Source organism: Trachymyrmex cornetzi, unplaced genomic scaffold (genome assembly GCF_001594075.2).
Source record: "Trachymyrmex cornetzi isolate Tcor2-1 unplaced genomic scaffold, Tcor1.1 scaffold279, whole genome shotgun sequence".
In the NCBI taxonomy this organism is placed as follows: Eukaryota; Metazoa; Arthropoda; class Insecta; order Hymenoptera; family Formicidae; genus Trachymyrmex; species Trachymyrmex cornetzi.
The window spans coordinates 267,546-278,926 of record NW_017297471.1 but is presented as its reverse complement, the minus strand read 5'-3'; the positions used below and the strand labels follow the sequence as shown (position 1 = coordinate 278,926).

At 32.9% G+C, this 11,381-nt stretch overlaps 1 protein-coding gene across 1 annotated transcript; it reads left to right on the top strand.

The window, feature by feature from the left end:
• Positions 1-539: 539 nt before the first annotated feature.
• On the top strand, positions 540-10,409 carry LOC108762185 (kinesin-like protein KIN-7I). Its single transcript, XM_018509085.1, has 10 exons — positions 540-848; positions 1,175-1,406; positions 2,580-2,826; positions 3,107-3,429; positions 3,798-3,915; positions 4,327-4,645; positions 4,729-4,942; positions 5,013-9,825; positions 9,903-10,070; positions 10,267-10,409. The coding sequence occupies exons 1-10, from the start codon at positions 695-697 to the stop codon at positions 10,402-10,404; spliced, it is 6,726 nt and encodes a 2,241-aa protein (XP_018364587.1). The 5' UTR covers positions 540-694; the 3' UTR covers positions 10,405-10,409.
• Positions 10,410-11,381: the final 972 nt, after the last annotated feature.

Below are 11,381 nucleotides of genomic sequence, written 5' to 3'. Positions count from 1 at the left end.
TTTGATATTCGTCAATTTTGACCACGTGATTCTTTTTGTCGCTGAAACAACCGGTTTGAGCAGCCCGTGAAAATTCACCTTTACTCTTTTATAGCGTTTTCGGCCCGACCGGGTTTGCACCAACCTGGGTTGGATTAATGGCGTTTTGCGCTCTCCTGGTAGAGCGTGTGACATCAACCAATAGGAAAGATTAATCCAACCCAGGTTGGTGCAAACCCGATCGGGCCGAAAACGCTATTAAGGCCTGTCTACAATACAGTGAGTAAGAAGTAAGAGTAAGAAATTGGCCAATCACAGTCGATTATTCTTCTCACATTCGACTGTGATTGGTCAATTTTTTACTCTTACTTCTTACTCCGTGTATTGTAGACGACGCCGTAGGAAAACAAGCATCGTGTACCGCCGGCTTTAGCGACATTTTCGATTCTGGCCGTATCGACGCTGTACAGAGTCGGGGCCATTCACACAAGAAGAAGATAAGTGACAGTCGACGCATGCGTGATGAATTGTGATTTGAATTTGAACGGCGCAACGTTTATTCGTTTAGTCTTCCATCGACGGTGATACGACGAATATTCGTGATTCTCGCGAGCGTTTTTCGATCATACAATAAATAGATTTTCATTAGTGCGTTTCCCGATTATACGATAAATACGAGGCTTGCTTCCTTGAAATATTTAAGAACCGAACCACAATGTCAGACAGCATAAAAGTGGCTATTAAAGTCAGGCCTCTCATCAAGCGAGAAAAGGATGAAAATTCATCGACACACTGGGTCACCAGTGAAAACGCCATTGTAGCTATCGATCCTGAAGTTAGAAAGCGATCTGATGGTAGATTCGAGTTTGGTACGTCAATATGTTATGTGAAATTAGTACGAATGCAAATTTCGAAACACGTGTTCCGGGCACGTTTCATTTTTCTCGACGTATCTCCCTTGAAAAATATATTTTTGTATTTACATTTTCTTTTGATTTTTTACTTTTTCTTTTTCCTTCAATTTAAAATGTTTCATTTCTTTAGATATAAAATACGTATACATCATGAAGTACTACTAAAGAAGTATCATTCAATGTTAATTTGTATCATTGCCATGTGAGGTTATAATTTTTCCAGCCATCTTTTTATCCTTTGACCTTGATATAAGATTCACAAATTATGTTTACATTTGTAGATCATATTTTTGATACGAACGCCAATAACAACGATGTATTTAATGTTGTAAAGCCTATTGTCGATGCTGCTGTAAATGGATTTAATGGCACAGTGTTCGCTTATGGACAGACAAGTTCTGGTAAAACTTATACCATGATGGGTACTCTGGAAGAACCTGGCATAGTACCTTTGGCTGTTGAGCATATATTTGATGCAATAACCGATATTCCAGGACGGGAGTTTTTATTAAGGTAAATATATCTGACAAAAAAGAATAATTTACTTAGCTAAGAGAGTTTAGAATATATCTTGTGACAAAAATATAATTTAATTAAATAAGAGTTTAGAACTCTTATCTATTTTTCAAAACCTATCTGTATAAGTTATAATAGGTCTGTTCGCATTACTTACACTTTTTTTGCACTCTGCATCTTTGCTTACTCTTTTCAAAGCCAAATATATATCATTTTAAGTACAAAAATATTTGGGAATTTCATGCAACGCGAACAGACCTAAAATCAATAACATGGATCTTAAGGTGACCCTACAATATCAATAATACTGACTATGTTTACACTATGCATAGTCGGCAATCTATATGATACCTATTGTATAAGCCATGGCCTAAATGCGTGGTGTAAACGTAACCTCTGTCAGTATCAACAAATATTGACAGTATTACTGATCGTGTGTTGTTAAAATTGGTGGATTGACATAGGATATGGACGATGATCTAGATTTGATTTTCAAGCCAATATTGTTAAGATCCATGTCACTGTATGTTAATGCAATAGATATTGTACATAAAACTAAAGTTAAAATTAAGTTAATATATTATCAATGATACTGATTGTGTAAGGTTGTAAAAATACTAAAAGCATCGATGCATACTATCAGTATTACTAATTTAATATTATTGATCAATATTATTGACTATGCAGGGTCCACCTTTAATCAATAATCTATCAGTATTAACAAATACTATTAATATTATTGATTATATATGATTAGTATTGATATAGATTATGGATTGTTATAGATTATAGAATATTGATAGTGATCTAGATTTCTTTATTCTTTAATATCAGTACTTTCTATCACAGCAATACTATTGCTTAAAAATCAAGAATCTAAATTACCGCCTGTAATATTGTTAGTATTTGTTGATTCTGACAGTATTATTAAATGTGTAAGATTAGTAAAAAGAGTACTTTAGCACTTTTGTTAGTATAGTTGCACAATTATATAGAACTGAGCTGAAATAAGGCTATCAATAATATTTGTCAATAATATTGATTATGTAATATTGCAAAAATGTTGATGTGTATTGTTGGTATTACTGATTCAATATTACTGTTCAGTATTGGTCATTTAAAATTCATATAAGAAGTATAACATTTTATAACAATATATTAATATTTCAGAGTATCATACCTAGAGATTTATAATGAAAAAGTTAATGATCTCTTAAACAAAAACCAAGACAAAAACTCAACAGATTTGAAAGTACATGAAGATGTAAATGGTCAAGTATTCGTAGAGTGTAAGGAAGAAGTTACAAATAGTCCAGAGAATGTTTTAGCAATAATGAATAAAGGCAATAAAAGCAGAAGAATAGGCGAAACAAACATGAATGAGCGAAGTAGCAGAAGCCATACGATATTTAGAATTGTAAGAACAATTTCCATTAATACTATATGTGAGATATTTTAAAAAAGAAAATGGTTTTATTATTATTACTACATAAAGTAACCTGTATATAACAGATATAAATTACTATGATTGCAAACTTTTATTATTCATTGCAATGCAAAAAAAAATCTAGTTTACGCTATGTATATTATAGATTTTTAGTACTTGTAATGGATAATGGGATACAGCCTATACCTAGATATAATAATCCATATATTTCCATAAATTTGAGAGTTGTAACACAATGACATTATTGCAGACGATTGAAAGTCGTGAGGCTGATGCAGGTTCAGATAGTGCAATACAAGTTTCCCAATTAAATATGGTTGATCTAGCTGGTTCAGAAAGAGCTCGTCAGACAGGTGCTACTGGAGAACGTTTCAAGGAAGGACGTCATATTAACTTATCACTTTCAACATTGGCCTTAGTAATAAAACAATTGAGTGAATCACAAGACTATGTAAATTTTCGAAACAGTAAATTAACAAGATTACTTCAAACTTCTTTGGGTGGCAACGCAATGACAGTGATGATATGTGCAGTAACACCAGCTGCATTAGATGAGACTCGATGCACATTATCGTTAGTATTTTTTCTTCTGTTTACGTTAGGCCTCTAGCCTATTATACCTCTCTCATATGTTTGTGGGGCGCACGCTGATTATTCAATTGCCACAAGTATATGGGACCTATATTTTTAACGCCGGTTCCGAACGGCGAATTTTTCGTGAAGTATTTCTGTGAGCAAGGATACTCTTGGAAGGTTACTCTTTTTTTTCCGAGAGGAAACACGAGCATAAATATTTTGATTTCTACCAGGGTCAAACTCGGAATTTCTGACATGACAGACCAGTGCGCTGTCTGCCATGCCTCGCTCGTGCTCTAGTATTTTTGAAATTATTTGATGTATATTAACGTAGTGTAACTGATTTTTTATTTTTTAATGAATAGGTTTGCATCTAGAGCTAGAAATGTAAAAAATAACCCTAAATTGAACGAAGTTATGTCTGACGGTGTACTTTTAAAACGATATGCAAAACAACTAGATAAATTACACACAGAATTAGAGGTAAATGTATGTTATAAATGTTTTATTTTGGGTTATTATGGAAAATTTTTTGATTGAATTTTCTACACGATCACACGATAAAATCTTTTAATCTTTACAGTACCAGGCACAAAGCGATGTCTCACCGATATAAGTCTAGGTATTTCAAATCCGTCCATTTTTTAATCTATTCAAAATAGAGTTCAAAAAAATTTCTAAAAATTTACGAACACACTTTCAATTTTCTAGAACAAATGTTTAGACTTCTTTTGGGAAATAATAAAATGTATATATTATTTAATTTGTCGAATTTGTGAGAAATTTGCACGAACAGAAGTCGGATACGAAATATCCAGAATAGTATCGTAAGGAGCAAATATTTAAATAATATCTTAAGATCTTTTAACTTATATGATAAATTCATGTTTTTAGAGAATGAAACAGTTAACTCAAACAACTGATTTTCAAAAAATGGAATCTAAAATCCAAGAGAAAGATCGTATTAATCAGAATCTAGAAGAGCGTATTAGATTACTGCAAACTCGGATTATCACTGCCGCTAATTGCAATACTGTAGTATCGTTCAAGACTAAAGAAAAAAGGAGACAGACTTGGTGTGGCACTGGTGGATTTAATAAATTAGATAATACATCTTTACTTGCACAAATGTGCTCGCATTTATCACCAATCAAGGAAATATCACCTATCAAATCACATATTAGATATAAATCGGATACTACTATAGATTCATGTGTGTTAATTTTTCATACTATGCAAATTGAATATTTTGATAAACTGAATTATAAATTAAAGATATGTGTATTATTCTTATAGCATTCCAAATAGCCTTTGCCGATTTTGAGCTGGAACTTATGAATAGTGAAGCAAATCGTGACGAAGACATCAGTAGCGATGAGGATCCATTTGTTACATATCGTGACAAACACCGCGTAAAATTTACCGATGATGTAATTGTCAAATCACCTATAAACTATAGCAACGATAACATCACATTTGATAAAATTGAGGCGTCCACTCAAACTGTAAGGTAAGTAGTACAGAAAAATTAATTTGATTTTGTTTTACAATTATTTTAATCATTCTTTGTTTATAACTAGCAATAACTCACCCGATACACCAAAGCATACTCTGCGAGATAGAATCCGTAATTTGACGGAAGAATATTCAGAGCTTAAGGAATTCACAACCTTGGAAAAACAGCTACATTGCGAAGACCATTTATCTGAACTCCAGGAAAAACGTTCACAGTTTAAAAAGCAATTGGAAAATGTTACATCTGATAAGGACGCTTTCGAACATATAGCATCTAAACTTCGTAAAAAGTTAACTGCAGCTGAATTACAATATACTTTAGCAGAAGATCTATTAAACGTTCAAGCAGTAGAGTTAGAGAGAATACCAGATTTAGAAAAAAAAATTGCGCAGTTGTCTGCACAAAAAATAGAGGTGCCAAACGTTCCTGATCTATACAAACAGATAGCTGTTCTTATAGCTGAAAAAGATAGATACGAACATGTGGCATCTGAACTGCGAAAAAAACTTAATGAAGCCGAACAACGCAATATTATATTAGAAGATAAATTAACACGAAATGTAGAATTAGAAATACCATCTATTCAAACTTTGTCGAATAATGAGATCATTTCATCTGAAAAAGATGAACTGCAATGTAAAATAACTGATCTGCAAAATAAGCTAATAACAGAAGCAGAGTCAAACAATAATTCGATAAAAGATAAACTGGAGGAGCAACAACAAATGCTACAAAATCTTGAAGAAGAAAAAAATATAGTTGATATAGACGATTTATCGATTACGAAGATGTCTTTAGACGATAGTGCTAAGTTATCTCCAGATCTTGTTTCAAAAAATCAGGAATTAGATGAAATAAAGCACATTGTGCAAAGCTTGAAAGTAGACATAGAAAACTTGCAACAAACTGTATATTTATTAACAACCGAGAACAGCGAATTGGCAAATAAATTAGCAACAGAAAAGGAATGTAACGAGAAATCGGCTATTTACTATCAGCAGACTATCGATGAGCTTTACGAGCGAAACTCAAAGATAATGGATGAAAAACTCGAGCTCGAGAATAATTTAACAAATCTTAATGAACAATTAGAAACTCTTCGCTCGAGGATGCCTGAGATAAACTTAAACGAAGAGCAGATAATTCAAAAGTATGAAAAACAGATCAGTGAATTTCAGGCAAGAAATATAGAATTGTTGTCCCATATCACAGACCGAACGAAAGAGCTTGAAATGTTGAAAGAGAGTAAGTCGCTTTTGTATGAACACGATTGTATATATAAAGATAAATTAACGAATCTAACGGAGAAACATAAGCATTTAATAGCTGAAAACGGTGATCTTTCCACTAATTTAATGGATAAAATCGAGGAAAACGAAGGATTAAAACAAGAATGTGATATTCTAAAAAACAAACTAGAATTATCACTGAAAAATAAAGAGAGCATTGGTAACAATGATGTGGAGCAGTTGAGAATGGAGAATACTGTATTGAAAACCGAGCTGATGGAACTCAAAACTAACTTAAAAGTTTTAACCGAAGAAAATTCGAAAATATCCAGTCAATTAATAGAAACTATAGAAGATTTAGATAATGCACGAAAACTCAATTCTGACAACAATACCATGCATTTGTCGACATTATTTAATAGTACCTTGATGACTGATGCAATGGATAAATCTGCGTTAGATGATGATGCTGAAACACAAATCGTAAATCTGCAAGAGGAAGTTAATCATCTCACAAATCTCAACAGAAAACTGAGCAATCTAAAATTAGGTACCTGTACACAATGTAGCCACTTGAATGAGTTAAACGAAAATCGAAGAATGCTGAAGCTCGAAGTAAAAACTCTTAATCGTAAATTGGAAAACTTGCAGAGGAAATTCTCTAGCAAATCCGCAAAGAGTGACGCGCTCATATTGAAGGCCAAAGAAGATTTAAACGTAAGTGCGTATAACTTGTCTCTTAATGCCAGTTTTTCGGAGAACATGAATGTCACTTGCGTTGAGGAAAGACTTCAATCTCTAAATAACGAATTACAAATTTTGAAAGAAGATCATGATAAGCTATCGGATTTATATAAAGAGAAATGTAATGAAGTCGAAGAATTACAGAATAGCACCATCACGGATTCATCATCGACTGATGACAAGAATTTCAGCATAAAGAAGTTCCCAAGTAGAACTTCGTTAAGACTAGAAAATATCGTGAAAGTTATGAACGATTTACAAAATGATTTCAAGACGATAAAGGAGAACAACGAAAGTGTCAAGTCAGATCTTACCAAGTTCATTAACGAAAAAGAAAGAATGCTATTGGATGAAATTAATACTTTGAAGACCATTAATGACGAATTGTTGCAGAAATTGTCGGAAAGTGAACTCTTGCATGCTATTACGTTGGAGAAAGCCGATATTCTTGAAAATGAGGTACAAGATATGACAAAAAAATTGCAGGAGTTTACTATAAAATATAAAGAAGTTGAAAATGCAAAGTTGCTTTTTGAGGTTGAAGTAGATAGCTTGAAGGAAGACAAATTGATGAAAGAGCAAACAGCAAACGAATTACGTCAAAGCCATTCCTGTCTGGAACAGGAATTAAATTTAATAAAGAAAGAGAAAGAAGAGCTTAACAACGACTTTATTCTTTTGGAACAAGAATATAATATAAAGAATGAAAAACTAGATTCACTAAAAGCAATGAACGACAAGTTAACCAGCTCTAAAGCAGCTCTCTCACTGGAACTCACTAATTGTATTAAAGAATCAGAAAATAGATTGATGGAACTTAATGAAAAAATAAATAAATGCAATTCCGAAAACGATTATCTAAAACAGGAACTGATCAAGCTACGCGACATAGAAAATAAATTTGAGAAGATGAAAACTGAATATCAGTCTCTGTCACAGCAAGATAAAACATTAGCTGATGATAACAAGAAGCTCAAAAATGTATTGAATGACAGTTCTAAGAACATAATTAAGGAAATAAAATCTCTCGAACCTAAAGTCGATACTCAGAAATTTGTGGATAAATCAGTGGATGAGCTGTTCCAGATATTTATGCAAACTATTTTGATGAAAGAGAAGGAAGTAATAAAAACTATGCGGGAGAATTTCGATAAGGAGAAGCAAAAGCTCGAAGATGAAAAGCGGCAGAGTGTAGACTCGGAGAAACGTACATTGCTGTGGGTGAAAAAACTAGAGTGTGAGATAGAGAAACTTCAAAAGGATCTATCCGAGCGAGAAATTGCATCCGAGGACTTACAGAAAGAAATTACACATTTAGGACACCTTTTGGAAGAAAGTAATCGCGATAGAGAGATATTGAGAGAGAAGAATAGCCTACTTGAGACGGATCTCAACAATTTACAAATTGAATATAATAAATATTCTAAGATCGACACGGCGAATGAAGAAGCCATTGTTATCGCACAGAAACGAGAAAAGCAAGCGCAAGAGACGATCAGAAATAAAGAATCAGAATTTCAGAGGCAGTTGAAATTCGAATTAGAAAAGGAGGCATACAACCATAAACGAATTGAAAATCTCATGTGCACGATAGAGTTGTTTAAAACGAAAAACATGGAACTGACAAATAGCATTGAAGGCCTCGAAGTTAATCGAAAGCAACTGAAGAATATCATCGACTTGAAAAGTAACGAATTAATGAAAAGCAATCAAATCAATCAGAAAATGCAGGCCGAATTGGAGCAGCTAACGGAAACTTACAACGATTTGCATAAAGAACTGGAAGAGAAAAAGTTATGTATCGCGGAAATCAAGGAACTTCTGAAAACTAAGTGCGATGAGCTGACAGAGTATAAAATTAATCTGGAGACGATCGTGCCCGAAAACAAGCTGCTGAAGCAACAGATTAGTGAACGGAAAGCCACCATAGAGCAGTACAAGGTGGAAATAGAGACTCTGAAAATGGAAAATAAAAAGGAGATTGACGCGATTAAAGATCAATTGAACTTTGAAGAGCTAAAGAGCATGGAGCTAAACAAACAGACAGCTGAATCAAATAATAAACACATGGCTTTGATAGAAGAGATGAATGCTTTGAGGGACAACTACACAACGTTAAAACATAAGTGCGCGATGTTAGAAAAGCGAGTCATGAACAGTACGAGTAAAGCCCAAGCGGAAGAACAAATGGAAGAACTGAAAGACTTGAACAGGTCTTTGCGAAATAATTTGGACGGTGCTAGCAATCGAATAACGGAGTTGCAGGCTGTGAAAACCGATCTGATGAACCAAGTGATTACTTTAAGCAGTCAATATAATGCGGCGTGCAAGGACAATCAAAAATTAAAGGAAACACTATCATCGTCCAGACATAACGATACATATACTGCCTGCGAGAAGTACGACAATTTGTTACAAGAGAAAAACAAAATTGCATTAGAACTGGAAGCAACGAAAGTTCAGTTGAATCAGAAAAACAAAGATATCGAGAATTATCTCCACGAGATAAAGGAGTTGAACGAAAAAAACACGGAACTTGATAAAGAATTAGACGAGTTGGCGGCTGTTATTTGCGAGTACGACGCAAGTAATGCGATATTTCAAGATAAGTATTATACATGTCGTGCTGAAGCTGACGAGCTACAAGACAAGATAAAAACTCTTGAGAAGAAAACTCAAATTAATCTGTTGCAAACAAACACGTCCTCCAACAAGGCCGAAAAGTTTCACGATGATGAATGTAGTTGCGCAATATTGAATAACAAAATACGGGAGTTGCAGTTAGAGGTAGTATCAAAGAATGGAAAGATCGCAACGTTAGAACTGCAAATACGTAGCGGAAGTTTCCCTTATCAAATGAAGTGTAAAGAACTACAGGAACACCTATCAGCATATAGTAACAAAGTACTTTATTTATTTTAATTATTATCAAGTTTATGTAAATATAAGTATAATTTGATAAATACACGTTGTTTTTACAGAATAGCGAGCTGAAAGCGGAAATTAAGCGATTGCAGATGGCTATGATACGTATAAGTGTAAAGGAATGCGATGTATGTGAACAGAGACTAATAAACAGGAGACATCAGGCATGCCAAACAATGCCGGAAATATTGAAATTTTGTGGCACGAGCAGCGGCGTAATCGATGTAAGTATATGTCAATACCTATTTCAGAATTAAAGCATGCAATGTCCGGGATTTGAAAATAAAAGGGAAGAAATATACAAAAATGCAAGAACAATTTTGTTTCATTGATTGCTGTGCCTTCACCTTATTATCATTATTATTAATTATTTTATAAATTATCTTATATAATACTAATTAATGATATAATTTCATATAGGACGAGATAAGAATAACGAAATTGGAGAAGGAGAAACAGATCATGAGGGACGTGTGTCGAACTAGATCAAAGACTATAAAGGAACTCGAGAAGCAAATAGAAGAATACGAAAAATTATTAAATTCGAAAAATTCATGATTTGCGAGAACGTTCATATGCCATGTATACATGTATTGTAAGGAGAAACAGATCATGAGGGACGTGTGTCGAACTAGATCAAAAACTATAAAGGAACTCGAGAAGCAAATAGAAGAATACGAAAAATTATTAAGTTTGAAAAATTCATGATCTGCGAGAACATTCATATGTCATGTATACATGTATTGATTACTATATATATTTAATTACTATGTATATTATGTGATCTGTGGCCTTTCATCACATGGTATTTAATAATAAATTGATCTAAAGTTTGCATAACATATAGAACATATAAAATGTAAATATCGTAATTTTTAATTTTAAGATAATTGTATACATCGATTAATAACGATATATTTTTTACTAATTTTACACGTGTTTACCAGTTTAAGAAAATATAATTCCTGTGATATACATATAATGAAATATAACTTAATCAGAATATATATATATATATATATAGTGTGTGTATAATATATAAATATTATATGACCGAGATAAATCGATAGTTATAAATTAAATTTATCCGCCGCTTACATTGTGCCTTTTTACATATTTATTATCTTGTCTTATATGTAATTTCAAAAATAATAATATAATCGTAATCATTATGACCATTTTTTAAGAACGGGCACTGGCGGACTCTGTATTTTTGTATAAGGATAGGATAGGTTAAGATAAGGTAAGTATATTTTATTTATTTCAATATGAATTTAAATAGAAAAGGAAGAAAATTAAATAACGTAAGCTTAGAGAATTCCAATTTTCGTGGCTAGATGAAAATTTTTTAAAGGGATGCTAAACCGATTATCTAACTCGATCAAGGTCGATAGTACAGACTTTTTAAATTCCAAATTCGATAATAGTGGTGACATTTTTGATTTAGTTTTTACATTATATTATATAATATATATCATTCTGTCTTAAGCCTTGTGTCCACGATGCTAGAAATCGGTCCGAAACCTCGGATGAAG

Coding starts and splice junctions, on each gene's coding strand:
- LOC108762185 (XM_018509085.1), top strand. CDS start 695: ATGTCAGACAGCATAAAAGTGGCTATTAAAGTCAGGCCTCTCATCAAG. Junction 4,646..4,728: donor GGATACTACTATAGATTCAT/GTGTGTTAATTT, acceptor TTATTCTTATAG/CATTCCAAATAGCCTTTGCC. Junction 9,826..9,902: donor TATCAGCATATAGTAACAAA/GTACTTTATTTA, acceptor TTGTTTTTACAG/AATAGCGAGCTGAAAGCGGA.